At 38.8% G+C, this 23,437-nt stretch overlaps 1 protein-coding gene across 1 annotated transcript in view; it reads right to left on the bottom strand.

Annotated features, from left to right (window-relative positions):
* Positions 1-2,340: 2,340 nt before the first annotated feature.
* The window catches only part of FANCM (FA complementation group M), a 67,527-nt gene continuing 46,430 nt past the window's right edge, over positions 2,341-23,437 (bottom strand). The window contains exons 12-13 of the mRNA XM_069091778.1: positions 17,997-18,154; positions 2,341-3,307 (exon numbers count right to left, since the gene is read on the bottom strand). Coding sequence (XP_068947879.1) covers positions 3,140-3,307; positions 17,997-18,154 — 326 coding nt within the window. The 3' untranslated portion in view covers positions 2,341-3,139. The remainder of the gene's footprint in view (positions 3,308-17,996; positions 18,155-23,437) is intronic.

The raw sequence follows: 23,437 nt of genomic DNA, 5'->3' as shown, positions 1-23,437 counted from the left end.
CATCTCTTCCAACCACAAATTTGGCTTTTGTAAGTGTTCACTTTGATCCAAATTAAAGTGTTTCTGCTTGTGGCAGAAGGATCCAATATATCAGAGGCCTTCCTTGTGCTTTCCTAACATCATGCAGGTGTCTGTGGAACACTCAGGTGGTCTGTCAACCTTTGGTCTATGACCAGTTCATCTTTTCTTCCTAGAATAAATTTCCTTCTCTTATATTTTTGTTCTCCTTTGAAGTTCTTCATTAGTTATAAATGGCAGACCGCTTCACACTTACCATATACTTCTTCACTGCCCTCTTTGTAACAATCTTTTTAAAACTTCTTTGAAAAGTGCTATATTCCATATCTCACTGATAAATAGTAGAATATTGGTATTAAAAAAATGAAACTTTACTTCTGTAATACAAATTTATTCATTTCTAAAGAATACCTACTTGTCTGGGCTATAGTACAACTGCTGCTGACCAAAATCTTTATTAGGAAGGATCTGCTTGGGCTGATGAATTAAAATAAAAATTTTTCTTCAGCCAATACTAAATCAAAGAACAGGATCTGAAAAAGTCACAAAGACTCTCTCCCCCAAATTATGTCAAAACTTCACAAATCATTCATAAAAATATAAAAGATGGGGACAGCTAGGTGTCACAGTGAATAGAGCACCAGCCCCGGAGTCAGGAGGATTAGAGTTCAAATCTGGCCTCAGACACTTAACTAGCCATGTGACCTTGGGCAAATGACTTAACCCCAATTGCAGCCTTCCCCCCTCCAAAAAGCAAATAAATTAATAAAAGATATAGATATAGATAGATGTGTCTTCCTATCTATTTATACACAAACAGGCAACAGAAGCAGCAGCATCAATAAAATAGAGATTATTGGGAGAGGGGGTAACTTGATTTTGTTTCAGATCTCCTTACAAACAAGAGCCGTGGACAGCTTCAGTTTCCAATGGTCCCTTGGTAGGAACTTGCTTAATTTTCAATTAAGGACAACTAAAACAGCCTTCATCAGGAATTGAAAGCAGGGGAAGGCAGTTCAGCTGAATACATAGTTACAAGAAAAACAGAATCCAGGAACTCTGGAGTGAAATGCCCATGGCCTCATATACTAAGCCCCTGTGTGTAACAAGTTTGGAAAATTCCTGAAGTCTTCCTGACCTCTTAACGTGCCTAGCCAGGGGCCCCTCTGTTGTGATACAGCAGAAAGACGGACCTTGCTGTACTTCCTGATAAGATGTCAGAATGACCCAGGGCAGGACACGGACGTCTGGGGCCCCCGATAAGTCAGGGTAGGGCTATACAACTGTCCAGATCAAGGCCTGGCTATAACGGACCTGTTTATCTACCATTGTCAAACTATCTTTACTCCCCACACCGACTTTGCGGTTTTTGACTTTAAATATTCCCCCTTTCCTGATGGTCGGGGCAGCTCTCCTAAGGTTTCCTTGGGAGACTGTCGCTGGCCAGCTCAATAAACTGAAGCTCAGAATAACTGACTTGGCTTGGGGTCATTTTTCTCTCTAACTGGCCCTTTCATGGCCTTGAGGAAGCAGGTTCCCCATCCGTGCCCTAAAGTTAACTGAAGAGGGGAGAAAGGAAAAGACATAACATGGTCAGACCTGTGCTTGGGAAAACCACTTTAGCAGCTGTGTAGGGGATGGATTAAGTGGGGAAGGAGTGAAACAGGGACCAGCAATCTAGAGACAGGGCCTGAACTAGGGTAGAGGCTGTGTGAGTGAGTCCATTTTCTTATGCGTAAAATGAAGGTGCTGGAAGAAGTGTCCTGTAAGGTACATTCTGGGCAAATAAAGATAAGAAGATTTAAGTTTAACTTTTAAAAGATTTGAAAAGATTAACAAAAAATAAGACTCTAGCTAGCCAGATTAAACACAACAATATTAAAATGAACAAAGGTGTATTATTACCTTATGTCCATAAATCAGAACTATGTCCAAAAAGCTTCTGAACTATATATACCCTTTGATCATTACCACTACGAGGCCTACAGCCAAAGAAACCAAAAGAAAGGAAAAAAGGACCAATATAGACAAAAATATTTGTAGGAGCATTTTTTGTGTGGTGGCAAAGAACTAGAAACTAAGGGGATGACCACTGAGGAATGGCCAAATGAATTGCAGTTTGTGAATTTAAAGGAATACTACAAAGGTATAAGAAACCTGGAAAGATTTAATTTTTACATTATAAAAATGTTAAAAAACAACAACTTTGAAAGCCTTAATTAAAAACTCTAGTCTAGTCAATCATGACTCCAGAAGAATAATGATAAAGAATGATATTCAACTCACTCCAGAGGGGTGATGGACTAATCATTTTAACATGGCCAATGTGGACATTTGTTTGGACTATGAGTATTTGTTACAACAGTTTTATTTTTATCTGTTTTTCCAACGTGTACAGAATATGGGAAGAAAAACTAAATTCTTATTAATTTAAAAAAAAACCCTTAATTTTAAAAAGTTAATGCATAAAAATGTAAATCAAAAGACTAAAGAGAAGGTGACATTTGCTTTACACAGTGAATATGTTCTGGAAAAGTTAAATATAAGTAAATTTTCTGTAAATGAACTATTTTAAAGTACATTAAAAAAAGTTAAGTTCTTAAGAAGAATCAGTAAATCAAAATAATATGCTATATTTGCTTAAATTCATTTGAAAATTCAGAGATCATCCTAGGTAAGACAGAATAGCAAGGAATATAAAAAGCAATGCCTAGAAAAGCAAAGACCATAGTACAGATTAATCAAGATACTGAATAAGGCAAAAATTCTGAAGACTGATATTACAAGATGTATTTTAGTATATTTAAGTGAATTCTAAACTGTGTCAGAATTCAATTAGCCTTGGAAATTTAATGATTTAATCCACTAAAATCAGTGTTACTAGAAATACAGTGTGCTGTATATGCTGACGTGATATTTTCAAATAACTATCTTTTTTTCCTTCTATCCATACCTACCCTTCCCTATAGTTTATCTAATATAGAGGTCACAGGGTAGAAAGAAAAAAATCTAATCCTATAATCCACAAAATTATCTATTTGCCTCAGTTTACAATGAAGATCAAATTAAATTATTATATCTATTAACATGCATTAAGTTATAAGAGAGAAGAAAAAACTATTCAAACGCATACTTCTTCATTTCTTATCTGATCTATCATTTTCATCACACTTATGAAGTGGTAGCAGCGATCCGAATGGTCAACTTGATGGGTAGGAAAAGGACGATTTTGCCAAACTCCCCACGCAGACAAAGACAGCTGATAACTTCCAGAACTTGATTCACAATTCTAGGTTAAGAATGAAACACACAGAGAATACAGATTAAATTTTGGGTTTTTTTACATCATTGTTAAAATCTCAAAGCAAAATTACCCAAGAATTTCGACTACAATGAACTCTTTATCAACTTTTTCTTTTGGAGGTCGGGAAAAGTAGAGAGAATCAGGTTTCAACTTTAACTGTCCTATTTTCTGAAAAATGGCAAAAACTTTAGTTGCATATTTAGTTGCCCTTTTATGAATAATGTAATTACATAAGATAATTTGGGAAGCAAGGTCCTAGGAATTGGGATGTCAGTAGGAGCTATATGCAGAAGAAAGTACTTATGCTGCATCTTAAAGGAAGAGAGGTACTCAGTTTGGCGGAAGTTTTAAGAAGGAAGTATATTCCAAACATGTGGGAAAATCAGAGCAAAGGAGTGAAGGTTGGAAATAGAGTGCAATGTGTGAGAGCCGTCTAAATGGCTAATTTTGATGTATCACAGAGTGTGAATAATATAAATGTTTGAAACCAGAAAGATAGACTAGAGTCAAGTGGAGATGAGTGGTCTGAGCAGTTTTTATGATTTCTCTATAAATGGTAACCAAGATTTTTTGTTTGAACATTATTTTTGGAAAGTCCAATGATTTTTAAATTATATGTCTTAAATTACTTTGTTTTCAAGGTCTATTTTTGGTAAGTAGACACCTCCAATTTTCTTCAGGTCTGTCAATCTTTTGACTTTCTTCTAATATTTTTTATTGTCTCGTGTAGGCAGTTTTGATTGTTCCATTTGGTTTTCAAGGAGGTGACTACTCGGGTATAATTTTTCACTTTGTGCAGTAAACTATTTTTTTGCCTTCCATTTTTCCTCCAGAGATATTTCAATTCTAATTTCATTTTTTTCTTCTCTTGCTTCATGGTTCTTATTAGAGCTTTAATTGAGAAACAAAAGACTTTGTATTTTATCCTAGAGGCAATCAGAACTGGAATCAATTGAGTAGGTGTAACAGCAAGCACAAGCAACTTCCAGGTTCCAGTTATGAGCACATCAAACTCCATTTATTCAGTGACAGATGATAATCATTAAAAATCATATTTTAGCCGAAGTCTGAATTAATCAAACTGCTTTGGTGGATTTAAAAATGCCTTTCCCTGTGTTAGCAACTTCAAAGACCAGACGTGAGATTGCCCTTATCTTGGGACTTACTCCACATGAGAGCAAAACAGACCTCCTGAGATCATAAAATGTAAATAGACCCTGCTCTGGTCATTGCCAATTTGCATTTACAACCAAGTTTCACATATAGATGGTCACAAATAGAAGTCATAAAGTTTTGTGACATGGTCGTCCTGAATTGGGATGGTTCTAAAAATGTATAAAAAGTCTTACGATTCCTTCAGTCGGGACTTTAGTTCTGCACTCCTTGTGCAAGTACTGCTAGCCTTAAGGGACTAATGAATAAATAATGTAATTTTTATATTACTATTTGTTTGTCTCCTTTAACCAAACTTTTTCTAAAGGCGGACACAGATTAAGGCAAAACACTCACAGAAAATCAAAATCAAAACATAGGCAACTCAGTCATTTCGTAAATTCTCAATTCAATCGCCAAGTACTAAGGTCCACGTACTTCACCCCTGGACAATGCATTCATTTAGTCAATCACAAAGTCTTCTTCCTATTCAACTAGAGATTAGTTTCCAATCATAAAAGTACATTCATTTGGTCAGTCATAAAGTATAAAAAGTATAAAAGTAATGGGGTGGCTAGGTGGCGCAATGAGTAAAGCGCCTACCCCTGGAGTCAGGAGGACCTGAGTTCGGCTCAGGTCTCAGACACTTAACACCCACGCAAAAAAAAACTAGCTGTGTAACCTTGGGCAAGTTACTTAACCCCAATTGCCCTCCAAAAGGCAAAAAAAAAAAGTATAAAGTCAAAAGTATAAAAGTCAAAAGTTTTCCACCCCAGCCATCACCATCAAGCACATTCTCAAAGGGGCAGTGGAGAGCACAAAGACCATCTACCCCTAAGCCACAACAAGGTTACAATATCATCACAGCATTCAATACCCAAGGAGTGGTCTTTTCTTCATCTTGACCTAAGGCAAGTTCTCAGCAATCTCTATTCCTAGGAAAACAAAGCTTAACAAAGCCACAATATACATTGTCAGTGTCCTCATCAATTCACTCTCTGCCTGCAGAACAGTCTCAGGACCCCTGAAAACATCAGCAAGACCCTTCTTCAGGATTTCTGTAAACATATAAGAAAATCCTCCTTCAGGGCTTCTGAACCAACAGCAAGGTCCCAGAACCTCTGCAACTCTGCACTGTCCTTTACCAGCAGATGAATCTGGCAAAGTGACATCAAAACAGACAAAAAAAGTACTGGCACCACAGTCGTGCCTCCTCAGTTCTCGACAGCTGTGGGTGGCAGTTCTCAAAAGTCCTGGGCAGTTCCAACTGGCCCTCAGCAGTCCAGGTGGTTGTGGCTGGCAGTTCTCTCTGTCTCTCTGCAACTCTGTTCCCCCCCACAATTCTCTCTCTCTCAGCCTCCATGATGCTACTCCCAAAAGTTCTTCTGGCCTCTCTCTGCTTGGACCTCTCTCTAAATCCAAGGCACCAGCTCCTCCCAGTTCAGCCCCCTCTCTTCACTTCAACAAGTCCATCCCACAAGTGATTCACAAGCTCTGGGTTTTAACACTTAACCAGAAAATCAAGCCAATACAAGAGGATCTTTAAATTCCATTACCATTACAGTAGGGGAGTCACAAGATGAGATCCAGCCAAGAGAAGAATTGGAGCCATGAACTAGACTGGTGAGTGAGTTGAGGCAAGGAGACCAATTAAGAGCAGTTGCAAAACCTCAGAAAGAGGTGTTGAGGGCCTGGCTAAGGTGGTAACTGTGTGAAGAAAGAAATTTTATGAAGCAGAGGTAAGGAAGCTCGTTGCAGACATCAAAGTCAGGTAGAGCAAACATATAGAGGCTGAACATGGCGTACCATGTGTTAGTAAGAGAGAAGGCCAGTACGGCAAGATGGAAGAGTTGGGGAAGAACGGGGGAAAGCAGAGGGATGGTGGTGACAGACAGGTTTACAATGTCCAATGAGGCTGGAAAGTAGTTGGGGAGAGGCTATGTAAGTCTTTAAAAGCTAAATAGAAAAGTTTATATTTTTTATCTAGAGGAAATAGGAAGCCATTGACATTTATCAATTGTAGGCCTGAATAGTCAGATTTGAGCTTAAGGAAAATTACCTTGGCAGCATTGCATGCGATTAGAGTGGTGAGAGATGTGAGGTGGGGAGACCAATTACAAGGCTATTGCAATAGTCTAAATAAAAAGTGATGAAGGACTGAAATAAGATGGTAGCTGTGTGAGCGGAGAGATGTGAAGATGTCATAGAAGTAGAAATGGTAAGATTTGGCAAGTCAATTGTGCAACAAGGGAGAGTGAACAGTTCAAGATATTGCTGAGGTTACAAATGTGGAAGAATGAAAGGATGGTGTTACCTTTCACAGAAATGAGTGAGTTTGGAAGAAGGGAGGGTTTGAGTAAAAGATAATGAATGTCAGTTTTGTACATGTTAAGATCTCCTAAACACACACACACATGTCATCTCCACAGAAGTAATATTTTACCAAAAGAAAAAGGTGTCAAGAACAAAAGCTTGGGAATTGTGGGCAGTTAGGAGGTATGACAAGAACAATGAGCCAAAAAAGGACACCGAGAAGAAATACTTAGACATGCAAGAGAACCAGGGGAGAGCAGCAGCACCAAACTCCAGAAAAGAGAAAGTATCCAGGAACAGAGGGTAATGAACAGTACCATATGCAGCAGGTATGTTAAGAAGTAAGAGGAGTTAGAAAATATCATCAAATTTGACAATTAATTATTGACATCTATGGAGAAATCAGTTCTAGTTGAGTGATAAGGTCAGAAACCAGACTACAAAGAGCTGAGAAGAAATCAAGAAGACAATAAAGGCAGCAAACATGGACATCTTTTTCAAGAAATCTGGCTGAAAAGGGGAGAATATAAGACAACGGGTTGAAGAAGTAGGAAGGTTTAAGGATAGAGGTTACTTAGCATTTCTCCTGCTCTTTCCCTAAGAAAATGTTCATGTTTATAAAGTTCATAAAAAGAAAACAAATTTTAAACTCCACAATGTGTAAAAATTTCTAAGTTAATACCAGAAGAAAAGCATCTGCAAGAGGATCAAGCCACAGCATACTCCTGCATTCAGAGTTGCATTTGCACAAATATCTGAAACCAAATTTTGGTAGGAAAAACTTCTTTGTTCTCAGTAAATACTTGCTGAACAAACCAACCAGCAAAAACCTCCCTAAGGTGATTCCTGATCTCTCCAGGTGATGGTGCCCTTCCCCACCATTACCTTGTATTTATTTTGTATAAGTGTGTGTATCTCTAAGCATATGTTGTCTCCCTGAATAGAATGTAAATGCCTTAGAAATAGGCGCTGTTCATTCTGCAGAGCAATTTGGAATGTACCCAAAGGGTTATAAAACTGTGCATACCCTTCAATCTAGCAATACCATTTCTATACCTCAAAAGAGATCATACAAATGGGAAAAGTACCCATGTGTACAAAAATATTGATAGCAGCTCTTTTTGTAGTAGCCCAGAATTGGAAATTGAAGGTTTGCCCATCAACTCGGGAATAGCTGAACAAGGTGTGGCACGTGAACATAATGGAGTATTACTGTGCTATAAGAAATGATGAGCAGGTGGAACTCCGAAAAACCTCGAAAGATTTACATGAACTGATGCTGAGTGAAGTGAACAGAACCAGGAAAACAATGTACACAATCACAGTAACACTGTGTAATGAACAATTTTGACAGTTCATTGCATTGCTGAGAAAAGCTAAATCTAAGACAATCCCAAAAGACTCATGACTGAAAATGCTACCCACATCCAGAGATTTATGGGATCTAAATGCAGATTGAAGCATAATATTTTCTCTTGTTTTCCCCCTTTGGTTTTAATTCTTTACAACATGACTAACGTGGAAATATGTTTAATATGACTGTACATATATAGCCTATATCACACTGCACACCATCTTAGAGGGGGAAGGAAGGAGGATAGGAAATTTAAAACTCAAAATCTTATTAAAAAAAAAGTGAATGCTGACAACCAAAAAATTCAATAAATAAATATTAGAGGGAATAAAAGAAGTATTGTTTCATTTATTTGGTTTTATATTTCCAGTATGCAGCACAGTGCCTAGTAAAAGTAGACCCTAAATATAAATGCTTGCTGTTTGAATAACTGATTAAAGAAACTAGAGCTGTGAAGAAACTTCACAGAACATATCCCCTTAATAAAAGGATTTGTTTCATAAAACCAGGACTCAGTCAAAAGGCTGCACCCAAGGACCTAGAGGGCCACATGCTGCCTCAAGGATGCAGGTTCCCCACCCCTGGAACTAGAGGTTTAGCCTGGAGAAGAGATGGCTCTGGGGCATATAAGCTGTCTTCATTTGAAAGACTGTGAGAAGAATTAAACTGTCTGGCCCTAAAGAACAAAATCAAGAGCAATAGCTAGACGCTGCAAAGAGGCAAATTTAGGCTTTATGTCAAGAAAGCTTTCAATGATAAAATATATCAGAAAATGGAGTGGGCTGTCTTGAGACATAATGGGCTCAAGTAATGGCTGGATGACAATTTGTGGGGTGTACTATAATACGGTATTATTTGGGGTATAGATTGAGCTAGATAATCACTAATATTCTTTCCAACTCAAAAATCCCATTATTTTGTGAATAAAACAGGTCTTTCATAAAAAGTTGGCAGACATTTTCAAATTTTGCCCATCTCTCCAAGGTTAAAATTTCCTGAGGCCAGTATCTTCTCTTGATCTCCAGGTCTAATAAGTATCATCTCATTTCCCCTATACCACTGGAATTTTACCAACTGCTTATTGAAAAGAAAAAAAAAGAAAAATTTACCAATACATGAGTTACCAAAGGAAAGAAAGTTAACAAAAAAATAACTATAAACTATCAGCAACCACATAGATGGACTGCTCCAAATGACCAATAAAATTAAATTGTAACAAAACTAAGGTTTTGTCAACCTCATAACTTTTGCCAACTGACAAAGATGAAAAAGATGTGATGTGTTGGCACTGCAGAATGACAAGTGCCCTCCTTTTAGAACAGTGAGCATCTTCAACTCTTCTAGAAAAAAAAAACTTAGGATTATACAAGAAAAGTCATACCTTTGGACATAAGACTACATACTCCAAAGAGATCAAAGACGGAAAGAAAGGCCCTACACACATCCAAATATTCATGGCAGTACTTTTGGTGGTAGGGAAAAACAGGAAATAAAGAATCACAGGTTTAGGGGGCGGCTAGGTGGCACAGTGAGTAAAGCGCCAGCCACGGAGTCAGGAGGACCCGAGTTCAGTTCTGACCTCAGACACTTAACACCCACAAAAAAAAAAAAAAATTGCCCTGTAACCTTGGGCAAGTTACTTAACCCCAACTGCCCTCCAAAAGGCAAAAAACAAAAAAAAAAGAATCACAGGTTCACAAATTTAGAGCTGGAAGGGTATCTCAAACACCATCTAGTACAACTCTCTCAGCTACAGATTAAGAAACTGAGGTTTAGGGAAGTTAACTGACTTGGTCCAGGATAATAAAATTCAAGATGCCGATCAAGTAGGGAATGGCTAAACAAACTGTGGTACAGTGAACTTAACAAACTATTAGTGTACTGTGAGAAACAATGACTATGAAGAATTCAGAAAAACATGAGAAGGCTTACATGAACTGAGACAAAGTGAGATAAGCAAAAGCAGAAAAATAATACATACAATGGGTACAATTTTTTTTTGTTTTGTTTTTTGGGGTTTTTTTTTTTGCTTTTGGGAGGGCAATTGGGGTTAAGTGATTTGCCCAAGGTCACATGGCTAGTTTTTTTGTATTAAGTGTATGAGGCCGCATTTGAACTCAGGTCCTCCTGACTCCAGGGCTGGTGCTTTATTCACTGTGCCATCTAGCTGCCCCTACAATGAGTAAAATTTAAATGGAAGAACAAAAAAAAAAAAAGAAATTTAATGACCAAGCCTGATCCAGGCAGAGAAAAAGTTAAGAAAACACATTTCCCTCTTCTCCTTGGTGAAAAAGGTTACCTATGCTAACACTGTATACAGTGTTGGTTAGTTTTACTTGACTGTTTTTTCTTGTTACAAGCAAAGTTTCCATGGGTAGCAAAGGAGGGTATTATATTTTTGGAAATGATTGTGGTATTAAAAAAAACTGATTCCAAAGAGTTAAAAATTATTATAGTTCAGAGGGAAATGTAAAGTTGTATGAAAGATGGGAGGAAGCTGTAACATGTAACCAACAAGGAACTACAAAGAAGAACAGGAATAAAAGATGGTTATCAAGAAATGCAAGGAATACACCAGTTTCTGGCATAAGAACTCACTATTTGACAAAAACTGCTGGGAGAACTGAAAAATAGTTTGGCAGAAGCTATGCATAGACCAACATCTGATACCATATACCAAAATACAGTCAAAATGGGTACACAATTTAGATATAAAAGCTGATACTATAAATTAATTAGGGGAGCAAGATTTATGTCAGATTTATGGAGAATGGAGGAATTTATGACCAAACGAGATAGAGAACATTATGAAATGAAAATGGATAATTTTGATTACATTAAGTTGGAAACTGTTTGTACAAAGTCAATGCAACCAAGATTAGGAGGAAAGCAGCAAACTGGGGAAGAATTTTTACAACTAGTGTCTCTGATAAAGGCCTCATTTCCAAAATAATATAGAGAACTGAGTGAAATCTACAAGAATACAAGTCATTCCCCAACTGATAAATGGTCAAAGGATATGAACAGGCATTTTTCAGATGAAGAAATTAAAGCCATCTATAGTTATATGGAAAAAAAATGATCTAAATCACTACTGATTAGAGAGGTACAAATCAAAACAACTCTGAGGTACCACCTATCAGATTGGCTAATATGACAAAACAGGAAAATGATAAATGTTGGAGAAGATGTGAGAAAGGTGGAACACGAATTCATTGTTGGTGGAGTTGTGAGCTGATCCAACCATTCTGGAGAGCAACTTGGAAATATACCCAATGGGTTATAAAAATGTGCATTACCCTTTGACCCAGCAATACCACTTCTAGGGCCATATCCCAAAGAGATCATAAAAATGGGAAAAGGACTCATCTGTACAAAAATATTGATAGCTTTTTTTGTGGTGGCCAAGAAGTGGAAATTGAGGGGATGCCCATCAAATGGAGAATGGCTGAACAAGTTGTGGTATATGAATGTAAAGGAATACTATTGTGCTAAAAGAAATGATGAACAGGGGGACTTGAAAAAAACCTGGAAAGACTTATGTGAACTGATCCTGAGTGAAATAAGCAAAACCAGGAGAATACTGTACACAGTAACAACCATAATGAACAATTACTGGCTTTGACACACCTAGCCTTTCTCAGCAATGCAAGGTCCTAAAACAATTCCAAAGGACTCATGATGGAAAACGCTACCATATACAGAGAAAGAACTATGGGGTCTGAATGCAAAGTGAAGCAGACTGTTCTTTTTGTTCTGTTTTTTTTCTTTGCATGGTTCCTCCCGTTCATTCTAACATTTCTATACAACACGACTAATAGGGAAATATGCTTAAGAAAATGTTATGAGTTCCCTCTGGTTCCTCTTTTCTCCAAGCTAAATGTCTCCACTTCTGGGACGGAGCCAAGATGGCAGAGTAGAAGCACAACCTTCCCGCAGCTTCGGCTTCCACCCTCCCCAATCCATATAAAAAGGGGACTCTAAACAAACTTTGGAGCTGCAGAACCCACAAAATAACACAGAGAAACTAACTTCCTGCTGAGGACAGCCCGGCAGGCCTGCAGGAATCCAGCACAGCGCTCTGGGAGCTGAGCCCAGCCCCACACCGAGGCTTTAGCCCCAGGGCGGGCCTGACCAGCCACTGGCCAGAGGGACTCCAGATCAGCAGCAGCTGCAGCCATTTCCAGATTTATCAACACATAGGCACAAAGGACAAAGTGAGAGGTCAGTCCAGTCTGGACTTTGGGACCAGTAAGTGAGAGTGCATGGCTTTTACCCCCAGGGCAAAAAAGCCTCTGAGACACTGGCACAGCCAGCCAGCGCCAGGTGGCAGCTTCAGCTCTTGGCCTACAGAGTGTAGGGGGACCAAGCACCAGTCTGAGGAGTAATCGCTCTTGCTTTAACCTGCTTGGATCTGGATTGCAGTCTAAGGTGGAGGTTCTGGGGTATGTGTCCAGCTTGCCAGAGGGTGTGAAGAACTCAGAGAGGGGACCCATCTAATACCTCTGGCAGCTGAGAAAACCCCAGCATTTGGGACGAAAGCTCCCCTATCTGGTGGCAGAGTCCTATTGTGGCAAAAAGCCCAAAAGTTAAGTAATTGAGTGGCAAAATGAGCAGGCAAAGGAAACAAAGCAGACAGAAGATTCCAACAATACACTCCTATTTGGAAAACAGTGAAGTCAGAACTCCTGCACCAAAAGCTTCAAAGGAAAATACAATCTGGTTACAGGCCATGGAGGACCTTAAGAAAGATTTTGAAAACCAAATAAGAGAAGTGGAGGAAAAACTGGGAAGAGAAATGAGAACAATGCAAGAAAATTATGAAATGAGAGTCAACAGCCTGACTGAGGAAAATAATACCTTAAAAAACAGACTGACTCAAATGGCAAAAGAGGCCCAAAAAGGCAATGAGGAGAAGAATGCCTTAAAAAGCCGAATTTGCCAGACGGAAAAAGAATCTCAAAAACTCAATGAGGAGAATCATTGCTTCAGAATTAGATTGGAGCAAATGGAAGCTAATGACTTTATGAGAAATCAAGATGCTATTAAACAGATCCAAACAAATGAAAGAACAGAAGGCAATGTGAAATATCTCATGGGAAAAACCACTGACCTGGAAAATAGATCCAGGAGAGATAATTTAAAAATTGTTGGACTGCCTGAAAGCCATAATCAAAGTAGAAACCTAGAAATCATCCTCCAGGAAGTTCTCAAAGAAAACTGCCCTGATGTTTTAGTACCAGAGGGCAAAATAGAGGTTGAAAGAATCCACTGATCACCTCCTGAAAAAGATCCCAAAAAGAAAACTCCCAGGAATATTATAGCCAGGTTCTGGAATTCCCAGATTAAGGAGAGAATATTACAAGCATCCAGGAAGAAACAATTTGAATATTGTGGAAACACAATCAGGATAACCCAGGATCTGGCAGCTTCTACACGGAGGGATCAATGAGCTTGGAATATGATATTCCCAAGGGCAAAGGAGCTGGGATTAAAACCAAGACTCACCTACCCAGCAAAACAGAGTATCATGTTTCAGGGGAAAATATGGTCATTCAGTGGAATAGAGGACTTTCAAGCATTCTTGATGCAAAAACCAGAGTTGAATAGAAAATTTTACATTCAGATACAAGAAGCAAGAGAAGCATGAGAAGGTAAACAGGGAAAAGGAATCATAAGGAACTTATCAAAGTTGAACTATTAACATTCCTACATGGAAAAAACAATAATTTTAACTTATGTAACTTTTCTCAGTAGTTGAAGGGATTAGAAATATATATATATATATATATGTCTATATATGAGGGTATATGGGCATATGAATACATATGTGAATGTGTGTATATATATTTACAGGTATACATAGATAGAGGGCACAGGACCAATTTAACAGGAAGGGATGATACTTAAAAGGTGAAATTAAGAGGTGAGAGATGGGGAGAGACAGATTGGGGTAAACTATCTCATACAGAAGAGGCAAGGGAAAATGGTTACACTGGAGGGGAAGATTAGGAAGGCAAAAGGGAATGGGTCAACCTTATTCCCATTGACTTTGGCTTGAGGAGGGAGTGAAATACACACTAAATAGGGTATCTCACCCTCCAGGAGAGTAGGGGGGGAAGGGGATGAGAGGGGGGATGATGGAAGGGAGGGCAGGCTGTGGGGGAGGGAAGTTGGAAGCACCCACTTTTGAAAATAGACAGGATCAAAGTAGAGAATAGAACAAGTCGGAGGTGGGATAGGAGGGAGGGAAATATAGTCAGTCTTTTACAATATATCTACTATGTTATTGTTTTGCATTAGCCACACATGTACAACCTATACTGAACTGCGTATCTTCCCAGTAAGGGTGGGTGACAAGGAAGGAAGGGAATGAATCTGGAATTGAAAGTTTTAAAATCAAATATTCAAATATATATCTATGTGTGTGTATATATATATTTATATATATATATTATTATTAATACCATCTTACATGTAATTGGGAAATAAGATATACAGGCACTAGGGCATAGAGATCCACTGGAAAAGTCGAAAGGGGTATGGGAGAAGATATGGGAGAGAGCAGATGGGAGGAGGGGATATCCTGTGGGACTGCTGTTTTGGGGCGGTGGGTAGGGGAAAAACGGGGAGAAAATTTGCAACTCAAAATCTGGCAGAAATGAATGATGTAAATCAGAAGTTAATAAAGCATTAAAAAAAAAACGTTATGCGCAGAGCCTATATCAGATTGTATGCCATCTTGGGGAAGGAGGAGTGAGAGAAAATTTAAAACTTATGGAAGTGTGGGGCGGCTAGGTGGCGCAGTGAATAGAGCACCAGCCCTAGAGTCAGGAGGACCTGAGTTCATATCCAATCTCAGACACTTAACACACACACACAAAAGTCAGCAGTGTTACCTCGGGCAAGTCACTTTACCCCCTGTTGTCCTCCAAAAAGCAAAAAAAAAAAATTATGGAAGCGAATGTTGAAAATTAAAAATAATTAAATTAACTTAAAAAAAATGCAAGGGATGAGAGTGCTCTAGTAGTACCTTCACCATGTCTGGAAATGTAAACAATACTTACAGAACAATGGATAGACCACCAGGGGTAAACTTATGAGAGGACATGGGCAAGAGTCAGAAAAGATAATGAGACAAAGATCACAATTCCATTCCACTATAAAAATAAATAGCATCAACAAAAGGTTAGTTTTTTTAAAAATAAAAATGAACTAATTATTTTATTTTTTTCCATTTTTTAAAAGTTTAAAAGGCCAAAGAGAAAGAAAGGTTAATCTATACAAAGCTATTCACAAAAATAAAATCTACAATGTTAAAAAACTTAACTGAATACCCACTAGTAACAGAACAATTAGACAATCCACAGAATGTTAGCACTATATGATACAATACAGCTATTTAAAACAACTAATATAAAAACTTAATTAATTAATAATATTGAAATATTTGTATGAGAATTCCAACCTACAGGCTGCAGACCCCTGAGAGGTGGCAGTTATTTCAAGAGAGACATTTTGTTTTAAAAAAAACTCATATCAAATAAGCAAATGTACCTTCTGCAAATCAAATAATATTCTCAAGTGTACACATTTTTTTTTAATGTATGCAGATTTTCTTTTAAGAGACCAGTGATTTCATCAATACAAATAGGCAGTTCCTGGTGAAAAACCCTCTACTGATTCAGACTGGCAGCTTCTCTGTTAGAGTTTGAAAAAGATGTCTGGCACACTGAGATACTGAGTGAGTCACATAGCCAGCATGCCAGAGGCTGTACATAGGAATAGATTTATCTGACTCTGAGGCCAGTTCTCTAACCATTATAATACACTGCCTTATGTGTAAAACACAGTAAAATAAATTTATTCTAAAAGGATGAGTAATTCCTTGCATTATGTATTTTCTCAATAAATGTTCTCAATAAATTCCAACAAGTATAAAAATCGTGTGATAGTCAGGAAAATTGGTATTTAAAAGGTTCCTCATACTGTAGAAAATTTAGAATCATTGGTTTATAGGAAATAATGTTAAGCAAACACAACATGCATACATACAATTAATGAAGATCAAAAAAGAACATGGCAGGGCGGCCAGGTAGCACAGTGAGTAAGAGCACCGGCCCCCAGAGTCGGGATGACCTGGAGATCGAATCCAGCCTCAGACACTTAGCACCCACCCAGAAACACCTGGCCATGTAACCTTGAGCAAGTTACTTAACCCCAATTGCTTAGGGGTGGCCAGGTGGCTCAGTGAGGAAGAGCACTGGCCCCAGAGTTGGAATGACCTGGGCTCTGATGGGGTTCTGATATTTAGGGCTCTGATACTTAGCACCACACCCAGAAGTAATAACTGGACGTGTAACCTTGAGCAAGTTACTTAACCCCAATTGCTTAAAAAAAAAAAACACAAATTTGGCACGATGCAGAGATTTTATGGTCTGACTGATAACTTCTTTTCACATCAGTCAATTTCCAACATGCCTTCTTCTCAGTACCCTCCCTCATAAGAAAAACAATGAAACAAACCTTAGCCAAAAACAAAAACAAACAAACCCAACCACACAGACTCAGTCAGACTAGTCAACAATCGTCATCCACAGTCACCCTCCAAACTCCCAATGAAAACAGGAAGTTGCACTAGGTCATTGGACAAAATGCAAATCGAGCTCACCCAATACTGTTATCCCCATTTTACAGATGTGTGGAAGGAACTGCAGCGAAATTTCCCCATTCTGAATATCACATATACATTCTTATTACTTCCTTGGATTTTGTAACTAAGTTCAGTATTGTTTCCCCACATATAGGTAAGTCACTGTGTATTTCAAGGTAATATTAAGAGCTACTGAGTATTAATACGATTGAATGGATTAAGTATTGAGACCAAATTAGAATTGTTTTTAGTGTGGGGAAAGGAATGATAGTGTGAGAGGTAGCAAAGGGTTAAGCTTCTATAGAACGACAAGAATTGCTGAACAAGACTATTGATAAAAAGTACCAGACAGTAGCCTTGGGAAGAAGTTAAGTCCCCAGTTCCCAGAGAACTCCTAGATAATACTAAAATGAAATAATGTAGAATGGAAGGAGCTGGCAGCAGCAGGTGGATTTGACCCATCAGGAAACAGACAGTGGCCTTGAGGCCCAGAAAAGGATGTATCTAGGTTGGGCTGAAGGGGGATCAGTATTCTGAGGTTGTTACTGCGCTTGCGTAGTGGACCTAATGTATTATGTATATTATCTAACAAAATTAGAGCCTCATTAGTAATAATTAGGTTAATGTTTTGTAGGGGAGTGTAACCCTTGCTTATTTAACCCAGCTTTAACTTCTATACTCCTGGGCATTGTTCCAGAGACTGGACTGCCCGCTTCTCGCAAGATTCTAATAAAACTTTCTACCTTCACTTTGAGAGGTCTCCAAGTAGTCAATTTGGGTTAGCGTCTCCCTATCCCACACACAGATGAGGAAACTGAGGCAGACAGCAGTTAACTGAGGTCTTTCTGATTCCAGGTCCAGCACTCTATTCATTGTTCTACCTAGAAGTCTCTTAATGATTAAGTTATTTTTTGTTTTTGTTTTAATTAGGTATTAATCGTGTGACTTTCTGCTAATTTGTAAGCAATCCAGTGAAAAAGTACAAAATCACCAAATTTTACAGCTGGAAACAATCCTGAAAGTTCCTTTATTAATATAAACTCTTCATTTTACAGGAGTAAACTGAGGTTGACAAAGGGTAAATGACTTGACAAAGTATATTCACTTGGATGATGGCAGAGTTGGGGCTTTCACTGACAGCTCCTGGCTTCTAGTTAAGTATACTTTCCACATAGATGATTATATGTAAAAGTTCTACTTACTGACGTATCTTCCTCATCTTGTAATGATTCAAACTTAGATTTGGGCAGTATTATTTCTTTAATTTCATCACTTTCTCTTAATCTATATAGTTTATTCCATAACCGAAATTCTTCTTCTGTTAAGGACGATGGTTCTTTTGAGTTGCATCGTTTCATTTCTACAAGTTGAAAAAATAATAACATAAAATTATAGACAAATGAAAATTATAAAGTAAATACAAAAAAGTATAACACTGTATTGAAAAAGAAATCAAGAAACTCAGATAATCTACTGCTAGACATATAACCCAAGGAGGTGGTCTTATATATAGCAAAATTTTCATTGCAGGGTGGCTAGGTGGCACAGTGAGTAAGCGCTGGCCCCGGAATCAGGAGAACCTGAGTTTGGTTCCGACCTCAGACACTTAACACAAAAACACTAGCCGTGTAACCTTGGGCAAGTAACTTAACCCCAATTGCCCTCCAAAAGGCAAAAAAAAAAATTTTTTTTCATCACAGAACATTTTGTGGTTATAAGGAATTGAAACAAAGCTGATAGCCAATGACTAGGGATGCGCTAAATAAATTATGGCAGAAGAATGCAATGGAAAATTAATGTGCAGTGAGGAACAAATATGAAAAGGGAAAGAGCCAAGATAGCTGCATGACAGGAAACGATGCAGCGAGCTCTCTTCTACAAATTCTTCCTAAAATATTTAGAAAATTAACCAGATCGAATCCTAATGGAGAAACCCAGAAAAAGTCAGTGAGTCCTTTATCCCAGACCAGCTCAGTACAGGGAGACAGAAAGGTCTCTGAACACTAGAGATGGGGTTAAGCTAGCACTATGCTGCCCCTGGGGCATTCTAGCACCCAGAGAGAGGTTAAGCACCATGGCAAAAGGAGATCCACACCAAGACACGGATACGTCATAACAGGACACAACAATGGAGATCGGTGCCAACCAGTGGCTTTGTTTCCCACTACCCAGTCCCTGGTCACAGATGCAGGGCTCAACGAGAAAGGGACGTGCTCATGTTTTCTAATAAGGGGCCCTGAATGATGTACAAAAAAGAGACCAAGTTCAGAAGGCAGCATCAGTGGTAGGGCTCAAGTGGTCGTCACAAAGCAGGGTCCCACTTTCAATATCTACCCCAGCCTGCTGAGGAATAACCAAGGCAAGAACCCCAGACCAAAGGGGAGACTACAGTTCTGCCACTCTGAGTCAACACAGCTGGGGCAGGGGGAGAGCAGCAACTAAATGTAATCCTTGGATCAGACCACTTTGAGAGCATTTGAAGGTCCTCAGCCTGAGATCCTGGAATAATACAACACTCAATATCCCAAGAAATCAGCAACAGGACCAGCCCAGGCCTTCCTTCCAAAAATGCCATAACACCAAGCTGTAACATCAACTCTGGAGTGGAGAAGTGAGCTGAAAGAGTCAGCAATCAAAAAAAGGAACCCCATCATAATGAGGTCTTATAGTGGCAAAGAATCTGAAGACATAAATGCAGGAAAGAATGACTCTAAAACATCTACCATTATGGGGCACCTAGGTTGTGCAGTAGAGAGAGCAATGGGCCTGGAATCAGGAAGACCCGAGTTCAAATCCCACCTCAGAAGCTTACTAGCTAGCTGTGTGACCCTGGGCAGGTCACTCAGTTTCCCTCTGTAAAATGGAGATAATAAAAGGACCTACTTGCTAGGTTTATGAGGATTAAATGAGATAATAACTGTAAAGTGCTCACCACAGTACATGGCACCTAGCAGGCTCAACTGCTGTTGTTGCTATTGCTATTATCCCAAGCACTGCCTCAGAGTAAAACATAGCTTGGGCGTAAACTCAACTAGAATTCCTGAAAGAAGTTATAAGATATTTTTTATAAATGAAATTAGAGCTTGAAGTAAAAACTGGAAAAGAAATGAGAGCAATGAAGGAAGGAATTGAAAAGGGAATTAGCAGCTTGGCACAAGAGTTACAAAACCTTGCCCAAGTAATAAACTCCCTGAAAATTCAAATGGAACAAATAAAAGTCAATTGATTCCATGTCACAATGTGAGAGATGACTTGCAGTGAAGTTTCCCCATTCTGAATATCCTATATATATTCTTATTACTTCCTTATATTTTGTAACTAGGTTCAGTATTGTTCACACACACACACACACACACACACACATGTCACTGTGTATTTCAAGGTAATGTAAGAGCTACTGAGTATTAATACAATTGATTAGATTAACTATTGAGAGCAAATTAGAGGTGTTTCTAGTTTGAGAAAAGGAATGGCAGTGTGAGAGGTAATAAAGGGTTAAGTTTCTACAGAACTGCAAGAATTGCTGAAACAAGACTACTGATAAAAAGTATCAATCAGTAGCCTTGGGAAGAAGTTTGAGTTCCCAGAGAACTCCTAGACAATACTAAAAATGAAGTGATGTTGGCAGCAGCAGGTGGATTTGACCAATCAGAAAGTGAACAGCGGCCTTGGGACACTCAGGCCCAGATAAGGACACATCTAGGTTGGACTGAAGGGGGATCAGTATTCTGAGGTTGTGACTGCGCTTGCGTAGTGGACCTCATGTATTATGTATGTTATCTAACAAAATGAGAGCCTCATTAGTAATAATTAGATTAATGTTTGGGAGGGGTGTGTAACCTTTGCTTATTAACCCATCTTGGCCTCCTCTCCTGGGCATTGTTTCAGAGACTGGACCGCCCGCTTCTCGAAAGATTCTAATAAAACTTTCTACCTTCACTTTGAGAGGCCTCCAAGTAGTCAATTTGGGTTAGGGTCTCTGTATCCCACACAACAAGAAATGTTAAAACAAAGTCCCAGCCCTTTTGCGGGTTGGCAGGGTGTGAAACGGCAGCCCCATGAAGGCCTTGGGCACTTGAGAGAGTATAAGGTAGTTGGGTGCTGCCTTCCCACTCCCAAGAGCCTGGTGCTGCCTCTTTATTGCATGAGGATTTTTGCCCCTAATCATGTTGTAGTAAAATCCTGATTCTGGTACTTTGTTTCCCAGCTGAAAACGATGAAGAAGTCTTCTGGAGAAATCGTATACTGAGGCCAGGTCTTTGAAAAGTCCCCTCTTAGAGTGAAAAACTTTGGCATCTGACTGTGCTATGAGTCCAGGAGTGGGACCCACAACATGTACAGGGAGCACAGGGACCTGACCACTGCTGGTGCCGTCACTCAGTGCTACCGAGATACAGGAGCCCGTCACCGTGCCTGGGCTCACTCCATCCAGATCATGAAAGTCGAAGAAATTCCTGCCAGCAAATGCCGCCTGCCCACAGTCAAGCAGTTTCATGACTCCAAAATCAAGTTCCCTCTGCCCCACAAAGTTCTGCGTCGCCAGCGCAAGTCACACTTTACTACCAAGAGGCCCAACATCTTCTTTTAAGTTTAGAGACAAGGAGGCACCTATTCTATTTGATCTGTTTAAATAAATTTCTCAATTGGGAAAAAAAAGTCCCCCAAAAAGGCTGAAAAAAATGTAAGAAAATGTAAGTGATCTCACAGCAAAAACAACTGACCTGGAAAACAGGTCAAGAAGGAAAAAAAAAAATAACAATCATTGGACTATCTGAACACCATGACCAAAAAAAAAGGAGCCTAGACATCATTTTCAAAAAATCTTTAGGGGGAAAAAAAAAATCTGCCCAGATTTCCTCAAACCAGAGGGTAAAGTATAAGCAGAAAGAAGCTACCAGTAACCTCCTGAAATAAACCACAAAAAGTAAAGCCAAAATAGTGGTCGTCAAAGCAAAACTACCGTTTCTAGGTCAAAGAAAAAATACTGCAAACAACCAGAAACAAAGAATTCAAGTACCAAGGAGATAGAATAAGGACAATACACCATTCAACAGTCTCTATCATAAAGAAGAACTGGAATACAATATTCTAGGACGTAAAGAATATAGACAGGCTTGCAGCCACAAATAACTTACTCAGCAAAAGTGAACATAATACTACACAGGGTAAAAAGTAAACCTTTTAACGAACCCCCAGCATTCCTGATTTGAGGTACAGAGAAGCTAGGAAGCACAAACTGTACAGGACTGAAGAAAAACATAAAAAAGCAAACTCCTATGAACAATGAATGATAAAAGGACGAATGAAGGATAACATGCTTACATTCAAATATGGACATTATGTCCACTCGGAACCTTAACATCATTAAGATTCAGAGGGAGTCCAACTACAGAAGGCCTGGGAGTGGTTCTGTTATATTGTGAAGATCGTAAGAAAAGAATGGAAAAGAGAAAGAGGAATGCACTGAAGGGGTGGGGGAAGGGAAAGGAAGATTAAGAAATCATCTCACATAACCAAGGTATGTATGTAACAAGTCTACATCTATAAAAATAAGGAGACAAGAGTGGGGGCTAAGCAGCTGATACCTGAACCTCACTCTCATTTGAACTCATTTTCAAAAGAAACGTGTACATACACACACACACAGAGCACTGAATACAGAAATACATTTCACTTGAAACAATGAAACTTGAACAATGAAACAGGAGGAAAAGGGAAGAAGAGGGAGGGGGAATTAGAGAGGACTGATCAAGGAAGGGATTACTTCTAAGCAAAAGGATGTACAAAAATATTTAACTCTTTTTTTTTTTTTAAAGCAATTGGGGTTAAGTAACTTGCCCAAGGTTACATGCCAGCTATTTTGTGTGGGTGTTAATCTGAGGCCAGAATCGATCCCAGGTTCTTCCAACTCCTGGGCCAGTGTTCTTCCTCACTGCGCTACCTAGCCGCCCCAAATATTTAACTCTTTTAGGGATGGCAAAGAATATCTGAGGGGGTGGCTACAAATTGGGGAATGAATAAGCAAGTTATGGTATATAAATGTGTTAAGATACTATTGTGCCAAACTCTAATCGGTGTAGTGACCAGAGGACTAATCATGAAACAGGCCATTTACTTCCTCAGAGAGGACTCATAATGCAGAATGAGACATATTTTTTAGGATATGGTCAATGTAAAAATTTAGTTTAAGTATACATAGCAATGGGTTTTATTTTTCCTATGTTCTCAATGAGGGACAGGGATGGGTATTTTTGGAATGGGAGAGTAAGAAGGTGGATATTGGCTGATTAAAACAAATTTTAAAAAAAAATCAATCCTTGAGGGAAATGATCCAGGAAGAAACTGGGTAGGGACTATTTGGGAATGTTAACTCCAAACTGTATTGATATGTTTTCCTTGTTCAAGATCTCTAAAAATGTTACCTCATTTGGTAGAGAGATACATCTGAGACCATGGCCACTACGCTGGTTTGGACAGCTTTCTCTCCATCCTAGAAATGGCATAAAGCCCTTAGTAATTTGAAGCCCTCCTGCCTCTCCAGTCTTCTCACACTTTATTCCTCTCTACATATTCTTTGCTCTAGTGACACTGGCCTTCTTTATGTTCCTCAAGGAAGAAAACACTCCATCTCCAATTTTATACA

This window comes from Petaurus breviceps, unplaced genomic scaffold (assembly GCF_028583685.1).
Source record: "Petaurus breviceps papuanus isolate PSGF00001 unplaced genomic scaffold, PetGlider_PUasm1.0 189, whole genome shotgun sequence".
Lineage (NCBI taxonomy): Eukaryota > Metazoa > Chordata > Mammalia > Diprotodontia > Petauridae > Petaurus > Petaurus breviceps.
Note: the sequence above shows the minus strand (reverse complement) of the source record. Positions and strands in the feature narration are given on the sequence as shown.